The sequence below is a fragment of the Mirounga angustirostris genome, unplaced genomic scaffold, assembly GCF_029215605.1.
Source record: "Mirounga angustirostris isolate CCGP_5_RB_7025 unplaced genomic scaffold, mMirAng1.0.hap1 SCAF_13, whole genome shotgun sequence".
NCBI classification, from domain to species: domain Eukaryota; kingdom Metazoa; phylum Chordata; class Mammalia; order Carnivora; family Phocidae; genus Mirounga; species Mirounga angustirostris.
In genome coordinates, this window is record NW_026991721.1 from 46,583,984 (window position 1) to 46,608,120 (window position 24,137).

The following is a 24,137-nucleotide window of genomic DNA, read 5'->3' on the forward strand; positions in this document are numbered from 1 at the left end:
CTTTTTTGTCATTTTGTTTTGTTTTGCAATTTATTTAAACCAGAAGTGAAATCTATTGTAATTGGTTGATCCATCCTAAATCTCTTCTGATTTATATGTTTTCCCTCCATTCTTTTTTTGTTTTCTTTCAATTTTTATATTTAAGAAACCAGGTCATTTGTCCTACAGAGTTTGCTCCAGATTTTCCTTATAGTATAATTTATCATGTTTCTGTCTCTTTATTTCTATAAACTAGTTGTTGGATGAAAGGTTTAATTATATTCAGATTCACTGGGGAAAGGAGGGTTTTGTTTTGTTTCCTTTTGAAAATAGAGGTTTACAATACTACTGTGTAGTAATATTTTGTTCTCCCATCAGGAAGCATATATCATCTGATGATCTTTTTTGTGTGTATGATGTTACCAGCTATTGGTGCTCAATGCCTAAATCCATTGATTCATTAGGATTGCAAATGGAACCCTTTTTGAATTGGACAATGTTCTAGACACACATATGTATACACACATCCATATAGACACATTTCTGGGAACAAATGTATCTCAAGCCAACTCTTGTCTTTCCTTTAATAATCTCTTTATTTCATTCTTACTTGTTCTTGAACCTCTCGTTATAAAAAAATCTCTTTTCTGTACAAAAACAAGATATGTATAATACAAAGTGATGGCCCAAATTTATAGTAACAACTTTCCAAGGGGAATACAATTATCTTAGAGGAGGTGGGACAAGAATAAATTAAGAGGAAAGAAGCATTTATAAAAGATAAGGAGGCCACAAAAATTGTGTTATCTGGGCCAGGACAAATTTAAATCTAAATTCTTCCCAGGGAACATTTATATCACGAAGGTGACATTTTAGAGCTAGGAAACATTTGAGATTTGAAAATTTTGAACAGGAATATGAGAAGAGAAACTGAAACATACCTCTAGTTTTAAAGTTTTCTGCATGAAAAAGACAAAAATACATCGATTCACTCATGTGTCTTTAAGAACATGTGGTTCAAGTAGAAGAAGCAGCAATTTGAGTTTTTTGTTTCATTTCCTTTCTTTCTTCATGAAACATGTATTATCTTAAGCCAGTTCAGCAATGCCATTACAACTTAGAGTCATGCTGAGCAGTTTCAAGCCACTTGACCTAACAACTTAGAGATTTTTTGAGTGACAGTGATAATACGCTGACTCCTGGTATGGATGTTCTAATGTCTGTCACAACATGAAAGGTATTCATTTAACAGAGGAACAGCGGAATCAGATAAACAAGGCATATGTATCTGATTGATTGCAAGGGTTGGGGAGGGTGTTTTCAACTCATTCAATTCAAGATAAAAAGTATTTGCTCCAAATAAAACTTAAAACATGCTGTGTTTGTTTCCTCCCATCCTATGGTGTAGGGGTTGGGGAGAGGTTCCTTTTTTTTTTTTATGACTTTATTGAGATATAATTCACATAGTATACAATTCACTCACTTAAAGTGTACAATTCAGTGTTTTTTAGTATATTCATAGGGTTATGCAACCATCACCACAATCTAATTTTAGAACATTTCATCTCCCCTAAAACTAACACCATACTCATCAGCTGTCACTTCCCACTCTCTGTATGCCCTATCCCCAACCCTAACCAACCACCAATCTACTTTGTCTCTATAGGTTTTTGCCTGTCGTCAACAGTCACCTCTTAATTGCCATTCATAGCTTGTCCCACTGAAATTCTTTTTATTTTTTTACATTATCATAAGAATAAGAATAGAATCGAGCCCTCAAAAACATGAATGTGTATCAAAAAAATTGTAGCAGGATAACCCACAAAAATATTGTTGAATACAATAACTTCTGATGGCTTAAATAACTGCCAAATAGTGAAGCTGTTCAAATGATGACAGATTATAGTATCATGAAAGTCAAATGCTAATAATTTTAAATATAAATTTGAAACAGGCTTGGATTGCAGAAACTTTTCTTGCTCATAAGAGCAGCAATATCTGCAACCAGTAATTGCACATTCAAATCCTGACTTTACCTCTCATCAACTATGTGACTCTGGACAAGTAACAGAAGATTTGTAAACTTCAGTTTCCTCATCTGTAATGGGAATAATGATGATACCAACCTCCTGAAGTTAGTGTGGAGATTAGCACATGTAGAGCTTTTAGAACCAAGCCTGGCACATAATAAGCGCTCAATAAATGGTTGTTGTATCACTTTTGTTCATAAGAACTCAATGATCAGGTCAAATTCTAAAATGGAACTCTTAGATATGCCAACTTGCCACTTGCCACATGTGATTGGTATTTTCAAAGTCTCTATTCAAAGAAGTTTCCTGCCATGAGAGCATTAGATCGAGATCTAAGTACAGCAGTGTAGAGAAAAAATAGCATTGATAAGTATGATTAACAGAGCTGTAAACCAGCCTTCAGTTGCTTGAGAGCCATGTGTTCTATAAATAGTAAAAGTGCTAATTTATTATTCTCACCTAACACTCATGTAACAGATTTTCCTTTTTTAAATTAAAAAAAAATACCAGCAACAGAAAGCTTACATAATGGTATTATACATGTCTAATAGAAAGTAAAGACTAGTGTTAGAGCATTATAAACCACCTATAACCTCTTACATTGGAAATGTTTTGCTAAGACCCTAAATGTGTGACTTTTAAGTCTGTGAGTGTGAACGGAAGTTGTGATTTGGTTTTGTGTCCATCAGTGTAAAGCCGTTTAACCACCAATGACTCTATTACATTCTCTTTCATTCCAGTACAAAATGACTTTGGGTAATAAGACTAATACATTAGATAATTTTATTTTTGAGCAGTTATTATGTATTTTCTGTTCTTTTAAAGATGTGATGCTAAATATTATTATATCCCAATCAGATGACTCATGATACACAACATTTTCATACTTGGGAAATGTTAACACATTACAGTCCTTGCTTTGAAATGAAAAAAGAATTAATCAGACAACACATATTCATTTTCCTTTGGTCCCATGAGACAAGTTAAATGATGTGGTTTGCATGTGGCCCCATTTTGGCCCTCAAACGCCTCTACACTGTCCATCTGTGTCTACATTTTAACCCCAGGCTTTCCTCCTTTGGGCATTGTTTTGTATTTGCATGAGAATTTGTGATTTTTTTTTTTTTGCATGAAAAGTCATCCATGATGTTGAAGTTAAATGTCTAACATATCTTGCAATACACATGTCATTAATTCTTACATGATTTTTTCTTTTATTTTCAGTTACTGAAGTTTAAATATGCTTGAAAAGTAAAAGTGGCATGAAACTGGAGTGATGCAAGACTACTTAATGTTCCTTTAAGGACTTATCATTTTTTAGCTGGGAAAATTGGGGGGACCGTTCCCAGCCTTGTCTCTGGACACAAATCCTCAATGACAAGTTCTGACAAAACTATATTGAGCATAAGTGCTGTCAGCAGTCATAAATTCTGAAATAATACTTCTTTTTACCTTGAGAATGTATATCTAATACTTGACGTATTACGTATAAAATATGTTGCCTAATTTCAAAAATTATCAAATATTTGACTTAATTGTTTTTCTTAAAGTCTTCTTAATGAGACATAAAAATTAAGCTTGACTGATTTTGGTGAAGTTCCTAGCACCCAAAAAAGTAATAAATTACTGAATGACAGCACCAACATTTTAGCATTTTAATGTTTCCTAAATAAACAAGACTACGAAAATGGATATCTGATATAGGAGCACATGAGTATACGAAGAAACTAAGTTATTTACACTATTCAGTCAAGCTTCAAACCCATAAGAGCATGTCACTGAATCCCACCAATGGATAAGATATATACATCCAAACAAGCGCTTTTCCTTCCAAATAGTCACCCTGCTGGCCCTACATGTATTCCTACCAGCTGCCATTGCTAGAACTATTTTGAATACCCCTTGTCAAATTACCTTCAGAGTCTTTGGCACATTCATTTTAATACCTGTGTGGTAACAAATCTTGTTCTTTGGAGAGTGACTGTCAGAGCCAGTCAAATAGGTATGGTGATCAAGCTGGTGAAACATATTTTTTAAATGATAGGTGAATATGAAATTACTAAGACTTGCAGAGCCTATAGCTTATAAAATGACTATGAATTCATTTCCCAAAGAAGAACCCCACAAAGCATTTACATAACAGCAACAGGGGGAATAAATGAAATTTCCTTAAGGAGTCTTCTAGGCAAGCATATGAATAAGTTCTAATGTATGTCTTATATTATGTGTATCTGTATTACTTTTAATTCGGTCTCATTTAACCTAATGAAGTGGTTTACATTTTTAAGGACAGTCCTTCTTACAGTATTTTTTATCATGTCAGAATATAGACGAGTAACCATTATTTCTCCCTTGCTCGAGTGAATATCAAGTTACTGTCTTTTAATATCAGATTTGGGTTGACAGTGTCCTAGCTGTCACCAACTAGCCCCATGATATTAGCAAGAGACTCAACCTCTCTGGGCCTCTGGTCCCCTGTTCCCAAGATGAGGTTGTGGGGCTCATGTGTCTTTAAAATCTCTTTTGAATGAATAATCGTTGTATATCTATGTGTGCTACTATAAGTATCATATATCATAAATCTACACACTTCTCTGTGTGTTTTAAATTAAACCCAAGTGGAAGTAACTCATATTCAACTTACAAAAAAATGACATCCAGGCACTGAGGTATCTAGTATCTCTAAGAAAGTCTTCTCTACCTGATGATAATGATGATGATAAAGATGACATTTGTATAGCACGTTATGTTTATCCTGCCTCACCTGAGTCTCACATCCTAAGAACTGCTATCATTATCCTCCATTATGCAGATGAAGAACATACTGAGGTTCAGAGATATTCAGTTACCTGTCTAAGGTGATGGACTAGCAAGTTGTAGAGCCAGGACAGAAGCTCTAGGTCTTCTGCTTCTAATTTAAGACTCTTTTCCTCCATCATCAGTTACCTGCAACCAGTCTTTTCATTAGGAGGCATTTTTTCCAAGGTGTCATCATTCAGAATTTACACTCCTTGAAAATAAAATCTGCCTTCGGAGAGGCTCTGGCACCTCTTTAGACTACCCACTTGCGTCACTACAGCTCTCTCTGCTTTTACAAACTAGTTGTTTTGTCAGCATGAGTGTGACAACAATTAGACGTCCCCTGTTTTTGCCCCATGCCTTTTCTCCTTCACAGTCATTCAATGACAAGCGTAAAAAGAGCTTCATCTTTTCACGAAAATTCCCATTCTACAAGAACAAGGAGCAGAGTGAGCAGGAAACCAGTGATCCTGAACGTAAGTAGATTCTCGAAGAGAATGTCACATGCAGCACAAGAGAAAAAAATTCTTCATGGGCAACACGCATGACGTAGGCTCCCCCACGCCACACGCCTAGGCAAACAAACACGGTAGGCAGGCAGGTCAGGGCTTACTACTGTGACCAGTGTTTGGCTGCAGTCTGGATCCTTCCCTCGATGTGGCTCTTCTTTGCAGAATGAATTGGAGAGGGACTTCAGGAAGCTGGGACTTCGCTTCCAGCCAGCATTTTTCTGTGACCAGGGCTGGGGCTGGTTTGCCTTTCTGTCATACAGCTCTTGAGGGCTTGAGACAAATTCTTTTCTGAACAGAAATATTGGATTCCATTGCCATGTGTATGTTTTTGAATTCTAGCTCACTGGGAGCGACTAAATTCTCTGTATTAATTACTAGCCCTGTGTTTACACCTTCCCTCCCAGCAAATGTTAAATAGCATTTAACTGAGCATTTAACTAGCATTTAACTGAGCAGTGAGCTTGTATTTTTGGTGGATACTGAATCTAAGAATTTGTCTTGAAACTTGGGAGTGGAGCATTGCTCTGAGTGGTACATTTCTGTGGCAATATTAACAGTGGGCACAAATGGCATTTGGTGAATCTTCCTCTTTTTCTGTAACAGTCTTTTGATTTTTTTTTTTTTTAAACTCACTATCTTTTGAGTTGCTTTACAAATCTTTGAGTCTCAGCCCAGGGAGTTTGGGGTGAAAGTTGTTTCAAAAGAAGAAAGAGTGGGATCCAGATTGCTTAGGCAACACGGTCTGTCATGGTAGTATCCATTTCAACTCCACTGACTTCTTCCTTCCTCTTCCGTGGCTGTTCTTCCTCTCTCATTGCTCTCTCTGGGGACTTCCATGCAGGACATCCCCGGATTAGGTGACGACGGTTATGGAACAAAGACTCTGAGTAAGTTCCCAGGAATGGTCACTGTAACTTTTCTTTTCTTTTCCTTTCCTTTTGAGTTTGGCTTTTGTTCCTTTTCTTGAGGGCCTTTCACTCCTAGCATGCACAAGATACGAGTTTTATGTTACCTAGCTGTGAATGCTCCTACAGAGTAATTTCAACCGTTTTGTTCTGCATGTCAGCATTTAAAAGCCAAGTGTGTCAGGCACTGTAACTTCTGTTGCAGTTCACACCTGCCCTTTCTGGCCATGTGATGTGGCCAACATGGTCACGATGCCAACCACGGCATCCCTTGCTCTGTCGCCTAACACCTCCCAGAGAGCAAGAAGCCATGTTGAAAGAAAGGGTGAGCTAAATGTTCTAGAACAAGAGAGTAGAAATGTACTTTACGTCCTTTCTTCTGCCTTGGTAGCCAGAAATATTTAATGACCTTGCCAACTTCCATAATTGGGTCGTACTTTGCTAGTAGTAAAGGAGCTATTTTATTGTCAAAGGGAACATGCCTTCTCAAAAAATAAATATTAAGCTATTTGATCTTCCATGGATAATTCTTTGTTATTAACTATGATTGATTTTTTTTTCTGACTTGCAGTGATCCTGCTTGAAACGTTTGTATGATAAAATTTTAGATATGTATTAATATGTTTTTCTATCAGTCATTTATTAGCGGCATTACATAATCAGGTCTTCATTTTATAGTATAGACTGCAAAATAAAGTATATTAAACCTTTAACTTTTCTAGTTATTAATGCCTTTAGTCTGTGTCTCATTGCACTAAGCAATAAAAATTAATAATCCTGTGTTAATATACTATACTATGATTTTTCTTTCTTTAACACTAACTCCGTTGTGTAGGCACCAATGAAATAAGAACAGTTTTGTGTCTTTTGCAACTGTATGACATGCTCATTTTTTTTGTTTATTTTATTTTAATTTAACAGCTATGGGCAATATTTTTAGAAGCTGTTCATTTCATTTGTATAAAACAAAATAGCACTGAGCTGGACTTTGCTTTCAAGAGCTGTTTCTTAACCCTGTGTAATGATATGCTTCATCCCTCAGATTGTTAATTTGGACTTTTTTTTTTAGAAATAGATATAGAAAACAAAATTTGATCAAGAGTAACTACTGATCTTTTTAAAGATGAAAACTTTATCTTTAGTCTCTCTATGGCATATGTCGTGAAATTTTTCTTGAATTAGTGGCTGAAGTTCAAATACTGATCTCAACATTGTCTGGATAGCATCAAGTACCACCAGGTTCTAGATTTTCAATGGGGGCGGGGTGCGGAGGAGAAGCATTTTAATATATTGTGAATAAATGAATATCACTGAAAAGTAGTTGCTATTAGAATGTCAAAAATATGAGTGATGACCTTTTAAATCCAGAATGTGCAAATGTTTGTTTCACTTTTTTAAAAATTGAACAGATTTCAGTAGGTAAAGTTATTTGCCAATTAACGCTATCATTAACCATCGTTTGGACTTTAGCTGGAACATATTTTCAATTTCTCTTTACCTACAAAATGGGAAAATTCTGTGATACGGTATCTTGATACTAAGAGAGATTGGTTAAGTAAAACACCACATAAAGAGCATAGTTTCATTCTCAGTTATTTTAAAAGTAAAAAAAAAAAAGTACAACAAAAAGACCCAAAAAACCCTGTCATCTCCAATTCAAGGTACTTAAGATAATCATGTATATGAAGATACAACTTTGTTGGGTGTGTCCCTTGACTTTTTTTCAACAACAGAAAACAAATTTGCCCTGGGTCAGTCACACTTCTTTCCCTAGTACCCTCTGCACTTGTAAAATGTGTGCCTAAATTAGCAACACAAAGAGAAATGACTCCTATGATTTTAGCCCATGTTTTGCTTTTCCTTAGTTTCATTCTCTAAAACTAATCCTTCCAGGATTCATTAACTCAATTGTGAGAATCCTTCCACGACATATACCGTATCCCATCGTCACATTGTTCACTTTAAAAGTATTATAATTTATTTGTCAATTATACCTCAATAAAGCTTTAAAAAAAAAAAAGACTAATCCATCCAATTGGTGAGAATCTATAATATGAAATACATTTTAAAGTACTTTTTACTATGAGAGAGAAAATAATGTTCTATATTCTTTTCCATTTTCTAAATATGAACAAGTTGCCACTTTTTAAAAGCCCAGTTATTGGTAATGAGCTTCAGAAATCAGTCATATGTTCTTCATTTAATTAACCTGATATACAAAGGACTTGATAAGTTAATGAATTTATCTTCTATAACTTAATACAGAGTACAAATGAAATGATTTTTGGAAATAAAAGCTCTAATTCTGGCATACACATCCCTGTTATGTTAGCTAAACTGTATTTTTTATGAAAAAAATTTGAAATATCACCATACAAGCAAGTTATTCAATATGAATTAAAAGCATACTTCATGCCAGGACCTGTGCTTGGTATCAGACCATTTATCCACTGCCTGTTTCATTCCTCCAGAACCTAATAGCTATCCAAGCAAGAATCTTAAAATAAAATCAAGAAAATATTGAACTGATTCATAAACCATTTTTCAGCGACTCATTTCTTCCTCTAAAACTTTCTCCTCACTCACTGAAGCAGCAAAAATTCTCAACAGTCCCTTTTCATCCTGAGAATTCATTTAAGAAGTATTTACATAGAAATAAATTTCATGGGGTCCCAGGGACCACCTGGCAATCTGAAATGCAATATTCCTGCAAAATGCCTAAAGGCTAACACAGAGAAACAAAAAGCTTGTAAGCAAACAGTGCCTACACACCAGAAGCTTCTGAACTTAAGAGTCAGGAAACATCCAGCTGAGTCACACGAAACTGGAAAATCAGGCCCATGGGAACAGGGTAAAGTATGCGTAAAAAGAAAAGTGCTTAGATTGACATTCTATATGTTTTAAAGGTACTTTCCTGTTTGCTAAAAAGAAGACCCAGCAATCAAATAGTAGCTTCCTATAACGTGGAGATAAAGTTTTCATCTTCTGTATCTTATCTGAGTTTTCTTAATGCCACCTCTTCTGCAGCCTTTCCCCGTGCCTCCTGCTTACACTTGTAGTAGCCTTGCATGAGTGTTATTCCTTCACGTTCTGGCTGCTCTCCAGTGCTTGGTATTTCTTTAATTTGCTGTGCTGTTCTTGCAGAACATGTCTCTTCTAATGCCAGCGATAGCGAAAGTAGCTACCGTAAGTTACTGCTTTGGTTTGTGGTTCTTTTCTTTGCAATTGCTCCATTGCCTGTCTTGGTCATTTCCGATTTTCGCTCCTGTTGTGTTTCAATTGCTGCCCTTTATCATCCTCATCCAAAGCAAATGGCTTGATGTGAAATCGTCGCGTGATGTGGAAGGATACAAAAGACACTAGGACCGTCTGTGGGATCCTCTGTGATGTGTGCAAGCAGTAGCAGGCTTGCTGATAACCCGAAACAGTTCCAACCTCAGTTGGCTGTGGCCTGATGGTGCAGTTCTCCCAGAGAAGGTGGGGGGAAAGTTCAGCCTGGCGGACTTGGACATTCGGCCCCCTAAAATAATTAAAACTCCCTGCAGGGTGGTTGAAAAGTCATCATGGTTTTATTTTCCTTCTCATTTTGCCTTTTTCTTTCTGTTGCCAGCTTCCCTCTCCAAGAGAAATCTTGCAAAATTACAGTGTTCCTTTTAAATGGAGTGTGAACTTTTTTTATCTCTTCTCTCCTTGATTAATATTCGAAAGCAGATACTATGATATATCTGACTTTATATTTCTGATGGTTGGGAAGTGATGAAAAAGTTTCATCCTCTAATGGTGAAGGAACTCACTTTTTTTTTAAAGTGAACAAATCTTGGATCAGAAAGCTTAGCTTTCTGAAAAGGTAGGTAACTAAAAATTATTCCTGGTCTTTATCTTTGGTCACCTCAAGCCATTTGCTTAGTGTTTAAAAATATTCACCAAACACCAAGCACATCCCTTTGATGCATTCTTGTGGTTTCTTACCACCTACTTCCTGGGTTTTGGTGACTACCATAGGTACACATTATCAAGGGGATTCTTACAACTTCTATAATATTTTTTGTCCTCCTTAGTGAAATGGGTTACTCAAAAAGCGATTCCTGAGGATATTAGAAAAGTGCAGGCCCAATACGATTGATTGACCCATAGCCACCATGACAGAAATTGGTTGGGGGTTTTTAATCCCCCTTGAGTAGCATATTAATTAAAAACTAAAAGAGTTTCTGTTTTTGTTCTTCCATTACAGCATGGTAGTTTATAACACCATGCCTTTTTTGTGGTGGAGTGCCAACTGGTATTCTTGGAATATGACAAATTCAGTGTGGATTTTGAGAAAGGCTCCATAGAATCAGATTGGTAGCAAATAGAAAAAAGCACAAAAGAGGAAAGCCGGCAGATGGAGGTAGGGGCCAGAGGAGGAAGATGAAACATAGTGCAGAATGAAATGGGAACAAAAAGAAATGTGATGAGATTCCCTCGATCAATCAAATAATATGAAAACCACCTAATTTTCTTCCTCAACAGAATGACAAGTCTTCTTGGTGACAGGAATCAAAGGGTTTTTGTTCTCAACATGATCCTTCACATTTTTGCATTCTTCCCACTCTTATAATTTTATGATTATCCCAACTTGGCGAAACACTTGCCTCCCCCTTCCCTTCCTTTAATTTTAAAACAGACACTAGGCCAAGAAGAAGTGACCAAAGATTGCCTTCCTGACACGTGAGGTACCCTCAACTTAGTATAAGGAAAAATAGAACTTGTTTGTTGGGTTTCATGGGACCAATGGCCCTAGTTTCTTTGATATTCAGGCTTAAGTGTTGTGCTTCTATCCTGCAGACACAAGTATAGAAAAGGGAAACATCATACCGTGTTCTTTCAATTCTTTTTATGGAAAATATATACAAGAACCACCTTTTCCTTTGGAAATCCTTTTTAGAGGCCCCTCTTTTGTCTTTCAAGGGTAGGAATGTTCTTCCCAGAATCATTAAGTTAGAAAAACTAGGCCAAGGCTTTCAGCAGCTTACAGGGGTTTTGGTAGTGATGCTCTAAGATGGCATCAATAATTCTTCATTATCAAATAGTAGATGCACACAAATACTTACTGAGTGAGTAAAAGAAACACTTGCCAGCAGCTTGAATTATCTATGAGAGAGAGGAAAATTGGAACTGGACTCCATGATATAACGAGAGCAAATGTGGAGTCCAGTAATCAGCCTTGGTTGGGGTCTCATCTGAGGTTACTAATCAGCCGCTCAGATTGCTTTCTTTACAAATGAATGAAAGTGAAAATAGCCTTGTCATAGCTTAGAGGGAAAAAATGATATTTCTTTCCCCAGGATGGAAATACGAGGAATTATAGAGGAATATTTCTTTATTCATTCAGCATGCACCATATATCATGCTCTCTTCAAAGGCACCATGAGACCCAGTATGAATTTCAACCAATTCTAGAAATCAGCACACACATAGTGGGGAGAGATATCAATAAACAACACCACCAACAAAAATGCACAACGTGCAGCAGTTTCTAAGGTAGAAGTCTGGTTCAAGAATAGTAGAGGCTTCCAAGATGATTTCAGAGAGGAAGCGACCTTTGAGCTGAGCTTTGGAAACATGAGGTGCGTGCCAGCTATAGATAGGTTGAGGAAGAAACTTTCCAGGCAGGGCAGTGGCATGAAAAAAGGCCCAGAGACTTGGAACAGACGTGGTTTCCAGAAAATTGCCATTTTGAAATCAACACAGGCTGCATTCTTCTATTGAATTCCTGGGTTTTGCTGTAATTATGACAAACTTTCATGTTTTGTGAAGAGCAGTATAAACAAAGACTAAAAGGCCCCTTTCCCACTGATGTCCAGGTGTTACTTTTCACTCTTAGAACCATTCCATGGCCACTCTGGGACACAGCGCTTTAAAAAATGGTCAGTGGTTAGAAACAAAGCCCCAGACCTCTATGTCTTCGAGCTCCAGAAGGACAATTCACACTGCATCCTGGAATTGCGTGTTGTGACCACCTTAACTAAAAGCCTCATACATTTCCTGAGATACACACACACTTACACAAACCTCAATTTCTAATAAACAGCCCAGACCTTTCCTGCACCATCTCAAGATTATAAAATAGAAATTTTCAAAGTCCAACTATATCAAGCACTAGCTAAAATGCAGTTAATTACAGTGCACATTGTATAATTATGCAAAATACCCCCTCAAAACTATCCTAATTATGGACTAATTCCAGATTTCTCTCTGTCAACAAAGTTGTATAGTACAGGCTTGTATTTGTGGTTGTTTTTATATCTTAGCGTTCAGATGTCCTTGTATTAGGACACAGTAATAGACCATACAGGTATGAAGACTGCAGACCTCTGCGGCTGAGACCTGCCTTCCTCAAAGCTCACAAAGTTCTTTATATCATGATGGGTACTGGGGAACTGATGATTATCTTTCTAACCTATTGGTGTTCATCAGTTAAGTAAGAGTTTCAAAACACGGATCTTGAAGGAACGATCTGAGTGGAATTGAGTGCTGATAAGAGGAGACCCAAAACTTTTCCATTGGAATTTGTCAAAGTAATGCTCATATTCTTCTCCTTTCTCCACTGTCTTAAAGTTTGGCCCTTGTATTTTCTCTAGTTCTTTAGCCTTTATAAAGTAATTTTTCATTATCCATTTTCTTATTTGATTTCTGCAACAAAACTGTGAGATATGTCTCATGTTAACACTCAATTTTACAGATGAGGAAGCTAAAGCTTGTTTAAGGTGCTGAGATCACAATATGGTGGCACTCTGGAAGACCAGTCGAGATATTTTCCTTCTGAATTCCTTACGTTTTCACTCTTCCAGACAGTTTGTAATACCAGCCTCCTCATGTTTTATCCAGTACATTTCAACTATTCCATACCACCTATCAATACAAGCAGAAACCTTTATATAGCATTAAATGTGCGCTAAGCCTGGTTTTAAGAGTTCTATGTACATTAACTGATTTAATCTTCTGAACATCCTATGGAGACACTGAAACGCTAATTCACTATGTGACCTTGAAGAAATCACTCATCGTCTTTGAACCTCAGTCCTGTCCTATGTATATTGAGTAGCTTGAGTTAGAGCACAGACGGCAAGCAGATTTGAACCAAGATCCCAGCTCTGACTGATGGGTAATAGCTGCCAGAAGAATTGTACTGAAATGTACCGAGGCCAGGTTGAGGCCCAGTGGTAATGTGGGCAGTGATCAATCTCTGGTGCCCACCAAGGGCATGGAATGGGGGAGTGACACCACGTGCCACATACTCGCTGTCTATGAACCCCATGAGCTCCAAGCCCTTTCTTAGAGCTAACATTCTGTGCCTCTAAGAACCTAATTTCTTCTTAAAAATGATCCAATGCAGGCACTAAACACTACCTTTAGGACATTAAATGTACTGCCATTGGGCTTCCCTTCCCTCCTCTGTCTTTTCTAGTTTCCAAAAATTCCTAAAGAACACCAAGTTGCTTTTCTCTATCATCTGGACATAGGAGGGTCTTCCTCTGACCCTCCCATTGTGACTTGCTTCCAGTTCAGACACAAAGGGTCTGGTGGAGACTGTTGGCAGAGGCCTCCGCTAACTCTCCCACAGCTGCAGCTGTCTGCACCCAGCACTGCTGCTCTCCCACTTCCAGCCATGCACTTGCCAAAACAAGACCAAGTAATAGTTTGTACCTTTTTGTCAGCTGTTATTTCTAAGTGCCAACACCTCCTGAGCAAAAAATAGAAAAACTACTAAGGATGACTCTTGTATAGAGATGACACAGCAGCATTTAAAAAAAAATAAAACCAGTTGGTGTTTACAGATGGAGCCCCTTCTGGCCACCCACTGACTCTGCCTTGGGTTCAGCTCCACTCTCTGCCACCCATTCTTTGTTCATTGGTAAGGTCTGCCCCTACATCCCAGCCTCATCAGGAAATTCTCTGTCTCTTGCCAACTCTTCAACAAGGAGTCAAAAAAGATGTGGTTTTAAATCTTGACTCCCCTACTTCCTGACTGAGAAAACAAGCCCCATTAACACCTCTGAGCCTCAGCTCCTTCATCTATAAAGTGGGGTCATCAGAGCACCTACCTCAGCAGAAATAACTGTGAAAAACAGAAAGCAATGGATGTGAAAGCCCTTTACGGCCGTACAGAATTATCTTTCCTTCATTGCTGTGGCTTTTTTCCCCCTCCTCCTCTTAGTCTCCTTCACATTACCCATAGGGCTTTTCATTCCCAAACATGAAAGGAAAAATTGGTTTAAGGTGCTAAGATCACAGCTATGACATAATCCCATCCACCACAGCTCCCCTGCGGGTCAGGTACTCCTAATGCAGTACCTGACTGTCACAGGGTCTTTAGAAGTGGGAGGGCATTGACATAAGGATGCTGCCACTGCGATCTGCCAATCTTCCTGCTCTGAACAAGAACCAGTGCCCTTTGTAAGTTAGAAAGTAAACCCAAAAGCAACGGATGAACAAAAGAACTACAGAACTCTCCAACAAAGTTAACCAAAGCTATGTTGCTTTTTCCTAGTTTTCTGAATCACAAATGAAACCTACTGTCACCGAATATCTTATTTAAGGTTTGCCTTTAGAATATCCCATCAGAATGATTTGTAAGGACATTGGAAAAAGATTCCTATGGGAACATGACGTGTTATATTTATTTAGAGAAAACCACACTTCCCAAAATGAAAGCATACAGACAGAAACACAAAGGAAAACCTATCTTTGGCCTCATTACTCATCCCATTTCCTACCACTAAAATCAGAAAGCAAATTCATTGACATTTTTCTCTATGTTGAGCACTGGGGACACCATGGTAAATGAAAGCCAGTCCTCGCCTTCATGGAATCCCCAGTCTAGTAGAAAGGCATAAGTATCTCCTGATGTTTAAAAGCTTTGTTATCCTGTGCTCAGGATTCTCCTCTCACATATTAGCCGTCCATAAAGATTTCCCTGTGAAGTTACAAACACTACAGTACTAGTCGGCCATGTTTCTAGCCCTAAAGCTATACCTTGTCCCCAGCCATTTTTACGCTTACCTTCTGAGTTCCTATGACCTCTACCTATCTCAGGCTTTAGATAACTGTGGGTCTTAGCACTCAATCACCTTCATTATTTTTTGGCCTAGACTCTGCAAATTTCAGCTGTTTAGTTTATTAAAAGGGAATCATATTTTCCCAAATTGAAAAAAAAACAACAACAATTGTGAATCTGACTCCTCACATACCAAACCCCAGACGTAGAGAAGTCCCTGAACATTCTTGGAACAGCCATGAGTAGATGTCACTGAGAAGGAACAGCAAGGCTCGTTCTCCATGCCAGAGGAAGTAGCCCAGCCTCGCTGTGCCATTCTCAGAGTAAGCCTGCATAAGGGGGAGGAGAGATGTGACTTGGCCTGGGGCCATTTCTCACACTTGAGAGAAGTAAGACACTCTCACCCTACCACACCCCAGCTACCTGGGTCCAGGGAAGACATCTGTACTTCACATCTTTCTCCATATATTGCCTAATTTCCCCAAATTAGTTGCCATTATCAAAACTATTAACTCCTTTTATGAAATTAACTCGCCTTCCCTGGTGCCGTCTGCTAAAGGAGGAGCACATCGGCAGACGGAATGTCTTTCAAGGGGGATGAGCAGATAAAGCAACCAGTTGTGTTGCCTTTTAGTTTCAGGAAATACTACCTCCCATAACAGTCCTCTATAGAACAGCACAAAGAAAGTCCTTTCCAATATCCCTCAACTATTTCCCTCCCAAAACACAGTCAGGCCTGGGCCCGATGCAAAGAAAAGAGCAGATCCTCTGGGGTCACAGCTGAATCGGGCTAATCTCATGCCCAGTTCATTGACTTGACTTGAGGCCCCTGTGAACCAGAAGGCTTGCAGTAAATGTCATGGGAGGGGCTGACACTTTTGCTACATTGTCTTCCTCAGTTCTCTTTCCAAAGTTGGAAGGCTAGATTTAGTAGCAATTCTGATCAGTGATTTAGGGTCCTCCTCAAATTTTTTATCTTCTTGAACTGACCCAGCATTTTCCTGATGAATTAACAGTAGAATAAAATCTCAAGTGTCCTGTGGTATCTGCTGATGAAGTTTTTGTAACATAAATGAACCCAGCAGACGCTTGCTTTTGGACAATGTGCTTCTTTGGGAAATAAAACAAAAGATGAAATAAAAGGTCCAGAAATTCTGACTGATGTGGCAGCAAACTATTGGATGGGCCCTCTCCTTGAACTGAATGGTTTCATTTTAAGTGTAAGTAACAGGGGCTCCACTTCTCAGTGTCAGACAGAAGGCAGTCTCATAGGTCACTGCCCTGATGAACTGCAGGTAGCTGGTCTCTCGTCATGACTTAAGTTATAACCATCGAGAACCTGATACCATCCTAGTGCTGGAGTTTTATGAGGATGGAGGGATTTTGGAAAGATTCAAGGAAAGAGCAAGGAAAATGAACCCTGAACTGTGTCCGCTTCCTGTGTTTCAGAGCAGGGCTTGTAGCTGGGATCTGTGGGATATGACTGGTTGTTAGTTCACTGTAATTTTCTTTTCTTCTCTTCTCAGGAGGGCAAGAAGACTTCATTCTTTCTTATGAGCCTGTCACAAGGCAGGAAAGTAAGTTTCCCAGCATGCTCTGGTTCCTGATTTCTAGGCCATATCTGGTGACACCATTAGAGGAGCCGAAGAGTGAAGGACTAAGGAGGATAAACTCTGCTTAATACTCCACTGTCCCCAGACCAGACCCTGCTCTCTCTTTGGCACAAACAACTTCCCTGCTAAGCACAGGCAGGGGCGGCTCCCAGGAGGATGAGGCGGCCCTCCAGATGAGTGGTCCTGAGTGGAAGGAGCACGGTTGAATCACTACAGAGCCCCACCTACAGGACAAATGGATAAAATCTCCTGGGAGGCTGATGTCAGCTGAGTATTGAGAAAGGCTTTCTATCAGACCCGCCCTAAGATACAGGCCATCCTCTGGGCTGCTCCATTTCTTTTTCTAGGAGGCATTTATACAGAGGCTAATGGCTATTGACAAGGATATTGCAGAACGATTCAAGCATCAGAGGAGGAGTTGTACCAAGTGGACTTTAGAGTTCCTTCTACCCTCATGTTACAAAGGAATTGGGAAAACCCCAGCAGAGATAGAGAGCATTTTGAGCTGAAGAAAAGAAATTATAAAAAACATAAGGTGTTATTATACTAACAATTACTTCTTAAAGTCATTATCTAAACAATGGCCAGACAACTGCTTTGGAATCTTTTTTCTCCCACTCAATTGACTAAATTTGTTAGTTGTTTTGACATTGTGTAGGCATAAACGAAGAGTAAGCAAAACCCCTCCAAACATTTCTTTTCATTGACAGACACTGCAGTTGCTTTTCCCTATTGGAAAATTCCAGAAAGTAGGCACAGCCAACATACCTAGTGTTAAAACACCAATTTCTCCTGCCAGGCTTTGTGGGCAACTTAGCCAATGAAGTAATGCCCTTAGCAGTTCTGTTTGGTAATTTCGCCTTAAGACTCACCTATGCAGAGCAGTTGTGCAGTCCTGTTCACGTCTTTCCCCTCATTTGCATCTCCCCTTCCTTCTCTGCAGTAAACTATACCCGGCCAGTGATTATCCTGGGCCCCATGAAGGATCGGATCAATGACGACTTGATATCTGAATTCCCTGACAAATTTGGCTCCTGTGTGCCTCGTAAGTATCATTTCTCTTTGTGCTGGAAGAAAGGCTCCCCTCCTTTGAAATGATAAAGTGTAATTCTGTTCCTCAGTGGTGTCTTCAGTGATTTGGATACTATCCGTTTCCTGGTATCTGAACATCTTTTTTTTAATCTGAAAGCATCTTAATTTTCTCTGCTTAACACTTCTCATCTGTGCTGCTGTGTATTCTCTATTTAGTGAGTATAATACATCCTCCAAACTGACTGTGATCCCCCAGAAGGCAGGGTGAATCCTGTCATCCTGTAACTCCCATAGCCTTTAAAATAGCATAGAATTATTGATAGGCATCAGTATGTTCTTATAAATGGATTGAAATGCCACTGAAGCATCTTTTCCCATAGAATATGAGAGATCAGAGACAAAGCCATGTATTAAAATCATCTCAGGATGACTTAGGGCCACGTGTCAATCCCAAAACAAAACAGCCTTCTCCATGGGTGATAACAGTGCCAGGATATGAGGGGTGAAGACAAGAAGACGTGTAAAACTTTCATCTACCCTCTAGGCCATCCCAGATTTTAATCTGCTTTCTTGTCCTGATGGAGGATCATTGGGTCTCCTGGTCCCACTGAGTATAGTCCCATCAGAGTCTATCTGCTCTGTGTCCCATGCACACCACACCTACCCATTCACCCCTACTCCCACAGCATCACATAAATGCTTCTGTGTGAGTGTGTGTGTGTTTATACAGATCCCCCCCCCCACACACACACAGAGGGAATTTCAATTTATTAGATAATTGAACTCTTAAATCTATCCCAACAAATATTTCTTTCTCACTGTACATTTTTGAAGCTTTATGCTTTGAAGTGTCTCTTATATTTCAGCACCGCAGATGTCACCCAGAATACCTAAGAGTAGCAGTCGAGTGTGTGCAAGTACGGAGACAGAGGGGAGCTAGAGTGATTGCTGTATCTCATGAAACTATTCCCAGCAAGAACTCTGGGAAGAGATCCTGCCAAAGAGCCTATCTTGAGAAAGACTCCAGACAGAAATGATCAAGTCAAACCCTACTCCATGCATAGCAGCCTCCAGTGCGTCCCTCCACTTTGGAAAGAAAAAAACCCAGACAGTCCTTAATGACCACTCCCACTTTCCCCTCCACCTTGCATGCTTTCTTTTGTTTTAATTAATAGCACTATTTTATGATATTCAATATATGCTCATTGCACAAAACCTGGGAAATGCTAAAAAGAAATTTAAGCGAGAAAATTAAAAATATACAGACTTTCAGAGTATCCAGAGAAAACATCATTGTTAATATTTTCATAGAGTTTCACCTATTTCTCCTCTGATTGGTACATATTGGATATATACAATTTTTTTGGCTTAACATTATTTAAGATTTTATGTAAATATTTTAAATGATTATTACATCATAATCATTCCTCATTTATGGGTATTTTGGGTTGTCTCTCCTTTTCACTCTTACAAATTATAATTAAAATATAATTATAATTATGTGATAATTATTATTTATAATTTATAAATTAATATAATGATTATCTTTAAGATAAAACTTTATCTGAAGCTTTGATAATTTTTAAGATAGATTCCTAGGAAGAAAATATCTGAGTCAAAGATTGGAAATATTTTAACATCTTTTATTTATATTGATAGGATTGTTTTCCCTTCTCTTCTTACTAAGAACTTCAGTCACCTCTAACCATGGTTAGAATTGATGACTTTTAGTCCCACCTAAACTGTGATGATCTCATTTCACATCTTCCAAATCCCTGAATATATTTTTACTGTTTGTCCTTTTTTTTCCTCCTGACATATTTTCTTGCTTAATTGTTTGTCCCATAATCTTTTATTGTGTACTGGACATTGTGACACTATGTTATTGAGAGTCTGGATTTGGTTACCTTTCTGTATAGAATATTATGTTTTTGTTCTGGCTGATAATAATTTACTGGCAAATCAGTTTCTTCAGTTCTGACTTGGTTTTACACTTTGTGAAGGTGGGTCTAGAATAAATGTAGAGTAACCTTCTAAATTGTAGCATTTCCACTCAGTCAGTTAAGTGTCTGACTCCTGAATTTGGCTCAGGTCATCATCTCAGAGTTGTGAGTTCCAGCCCCACATTGGGCTCCTTGCTGGGCATGGAACCTGCCCCTGCCCCTGCCTCCCTCTCTAAAAAAAAAAAATTAATTAAATTAAATAATGTTAAATTGTAGCCTTTCCATGTTCTCAACCAAATACTCAGTTCTGACTGAACTCTAGTGTCTCCTAGCACTAAATAACCTCTAGACCCTCCACTTGGAAATGGAAGTGGAGTGAATGTAGAGTTCCCCTTGTGTGTTTCTCCAGTCTCAAGGTCACAGCCCTGGGCTGCCTGTCATCTGATGCCCGACAATGGCTGTTCCATACACTTTGTCTAGTTTTGTAGTTGCTTACAGTGGGAGGCTAACAGGTAACGGGTACCTGTTACTATGTCATGGTCCTCCATATTACATATTTTTGTATATCTATGTTGAGGGTGTGGGGAAGAAAATAGGTGTAAAGGCTGTTTATGAATATAAATTACCTTAATTTTATTGTTTTTCTTTTATAAAGATACTACGAGGCCAAAGCGTGACTATGAGGTGGATGGCAGAGACTATCACTTTGTCATTTCCAGAGAACAAATGGAGAAAGATATCCAAGAGCACAAGTTTATAGAAGCTGGCCAGTACAATGACAACTTATACGGAACGAGTGTGCAGTCTGTGAGATTCGTAGCAGAAAGGGTATGTCCCCCAATCATCTCATACCTCCCCTAAAGAAGGTTCCAGGTGGCAAACTGCATTTTTGGTCATTACTCTTTCCTGATTGCAGTTGTAAATTTTGATTAAATATTCGTTTTAAGACCTCTAAGCAGAGAATGACTTTAGAGCAAGGTCATTAATCTTTGTTCTAATCTCAGTAAGGTATGCTGGCTGACTCATGGGGAGGAGGGGGTTATAAACCTAAAGGCAATTAACAGCTTGAAGTTTATGGAGATTGACTTTGTCCTTGACTCACTTATCTTTGGCCGCAGTAAACAACATTGAATTTATTAAGGAAGCTTTATTATTCTTGGTTGTTTAAATCAGTGTCCTCAATTCTTTTTGTTTGAAAGAGTTACATTTTATCTCCCTGAAAACCTGGGACACTCATAGTGAAGGGGTAGATAGATGAAGAGGGCTAGGGCCTAGCCTACAGCTGGCAGAAATTCCAACTTAGAAGAGGTGTGAATACTGCCATTTCCTTCCCATTGATAATTTCAAGGACATGGAAAAGAAGAGAATGTTCAAGAGAGAACAGGATAGGAAGGCACATGAGTGTGGCTCTAAGATCTGCCTATAGAGAGATCCTAATTTACTGTCAACACGGAGGACCAATTTCATGGGAGAAAAGAAAAGAGTTAGGAGCCAATCCCATTTGTTACATAATTAATATTTGTTAGGTTGATTTGTTGTGATTTAACATAGCCTTTTGATGTCCTGGTAAAAAATAAACAAGAAATTTTAATGTCTATGTGAGAATACAGTAAGGTGCATCTCTTCCTTTCTCTCAAAAGTTAGGTTCTTTGAGCTATATCATGTGTTTCTAATCAGTTTCCTGGATGATTGCATCTATTCTTCTCTTTGTACATGTAAATATAACCTTTGTTAACTTGAAATGTTCTGGCCAGTGAATAATCAAACAGCATTTAAACATTTTGTTTAGCTGTTGCATTTCACAGAGAGCAAACTTGGAATTTATTGCTTAAGTGATATAGGGTTTGAACCATCTTATTATGTTTCTCCTGTAAGAGCCCAAGTATTCACTACAGTCTCTTCGTTTTCATTCGGTATTATAGAAAGTTTGTAATCCCCTGTTATTGATTTAGCACTGTTCCCATCTGTACAAAATGCTTTTTCTCTTCTTTTCTAAAGTTCTTCTGGCCTCAGGGTAATGAGGCCATTTCTCTCTGGGAGTTAGAATATGATGTTTGCCAAATGTATCCTACTTTTCCCGAAATACTTTATAAAGCAACTCCTTGCTCTGAGCACTCACTGCAGTGGAAGCCCAGTTAAATGAGGTGTGCTATATGTAATAGAGTTTTCATGTAACAAACAAGAAATTTAAAGACATAATACTGAAGGTAACTCTTTTGTGTCTGTCCTTAGCTATACTGGACTGAGCATATCCAGGGCAGGATACATATAAGCACTCAGCAAGTATTTATGGAATTGTTCCAAGTTCACATGATTACCATTCCTCCAGACTTAACATTGGTCAGGGTGAGACAGTGAGGTAGCTACTTATTCCAACCAACACTTCTGTCAGTGCTCGAGACTTGGGTTTGAGTTCTTTTAGCACTGAGACTTTGAGCAAGTTACTTATTGTTTCTAAGCCTTATCTTCCGTCAAATGTGGCTGGTAATACCTATCTTGTAGATTTGGAGATTTCTTGTTGACAGTTATCTTCAGAGATGGTTTATGAGCTTCATGAGTGTGGACCCAATCATATTACATAAGGCTACACGTCTTCTTTTGCAAAACATCAGATATTTAAGAAAATTAAGCTGAGGTAACACATGTAAAATCTCTATTGCAGTGGCAGGCACTTAGTAAGGGAATAATAAAGATGAGTTATCAAAAGCAATCAGTGATGACCCTGAATATCAACTTTTATTTATGCTTTGCAGTGATCCTTTTTCAACCATTAGAAATTCAGTATCCCTTACCTTCTTTGAAAACATACTTACTTTTTGTTTTGTTTGTTTGTTTGGTTTGGTTGGATTATGATCATTCTTTCTGGATTAACTCCATATTTTTCTTCTCTTCCTACCAGGGCAAACACTGTATACTTGACGTGTCAGGAAATGCTATCAAGCGGTTACAAGTTGCCCAGCTCTATCCCATTGCCATCTTCATTAAGCCCAAATCTCTGGAACCTCTGATGTAAGTGGAGGGCACAGGAGGCTGTCACCCGCCGCCTGTTCCATGTGACACAGCAAATTGCTGACAGCTCTTGGTCCTAAGTGCTTAGAAGTCAGAAGTGCCATTGTTGATTTTTTAAAGCATTTCCTTTTGGAAAAAAAAAATACATGAAAGTGTTTTTGAACCACTAGAGACATATTGTCAGTAATTCCCTAACGTGTCTTCACTAATGTTTCTTGATTTTTAAGTTCATTTCACAAGTTGTTTTGTGTGTGTGTGTGTGTGCGCATGCACACACGTCTGTATGTGTGTGCGTGTGTGTATGTGTGTGATTTCTTTTGTTTTGTTGTTTTGAAGGTAGGTTGGTTTGGTTTGGTTTTCAAATGATAGGAAGCAATCATCTTTGCTTGTCTCTTTCTTCTGAAAGCAGTTCCATTCGTAAATCTTTTTAAATGCGTAGGTTTTTATAGAGGGAGCAGACAATATTTTAGACTCTTTCTATTGACATTTCATTTAGTTCTAGCATAGAATTCTTCTGTTCCTTAATGAAAACCTCATGTATGTAGACCACTATCCTTAAAAGGGAGTTTTCTTAGTGACATGGCAGTAACACATCTATAACTTAAACCAACAGCTCCATACCAGTGCATATTTATGAATAAGGCAAAAATTTATAACTCGGATTTTTTTGTGGTTCTTTTTATTTTTCAGAGGACTGGCAAATAGCTTCCTTCAAAATCACTAAACATATTGGGCAAATATTCACAACGAGACCATAAAGTAACATATTTTCAGTGGCAATTTGATAGAAATTATTGCACTGCTTTCTAGACAATTCCCATACAAACATGAGGCTGCCGTAGTAGCCAAAAGGCAGCAACTTGAAAATCGGTCGGGCTAGATTTGGTTTTTCCTTTTGTCTCTGATCAGTTTTGTCACCTCAGGCAAGTTGCTTGACCTCCTTAAGATTTAGTTCCTCTCCTCTCCACTAAGCACATTAATAATACATACCTCACAGCTGGTATAAAGGTTAAACATGATCATGAATATGAAGCTCCCCATATGGTCTTTAGCATATAATAAGTACTCAATAAACAGTAGCCACTATAACTGTAAAAAATTTCAAGTTACTTCCCTGTAAAAGGAATAAAACTATTTTATCATCACAAAACACATAAACTACCTTTTCCATGAGGTCACAAGAGATAATGCCGCTGTGTCTGTTGGCAAGAGCTTTGCTCAAATGTGCCTCCATTTGGCCCTCGAGATCTTAGAGCACTTGACAGGGTTCAGAAGTGA

The 24,137-nt window shown here is 38.3% G+C and overlaps 1 protein-coding gene across 1 annotated transcript in view; it reads left to right on the forward strand.

Annotated features, from left to right (window-relative positions):
• Window positions 1-24,137, forward strand: part of LOC123856523 (disks large homolog 2) — an 812,179-nt gene that overhangs the window by 778,758 nt on the left and 9,284 nt on the right. Inside the window, exons 16-20 of the mRNA XM_064576814.1 lie at window positions 5,185-5,284; window positions 16,789-16,839; window positions 17,819-17,920; window positions 20,506-20,678; window positions 22,750-22,859. Of these exons, the coding sequence (XP_064432884.1) occupies window positions 5,185-5,284; window positions 16,789-16,839; window positions 17,819-17,920; window positions 20,506-20,678; window positions 22,750-22,859 (536 nt within the window). The remainder of the gene's footprint in view (window positions 1-5,184; window positions 5,285-16,788; window positions 16,840-17,818; window positions 17,921-20,505; window positions 20,679-22,749; window positions 22,860-24,137) is intronic.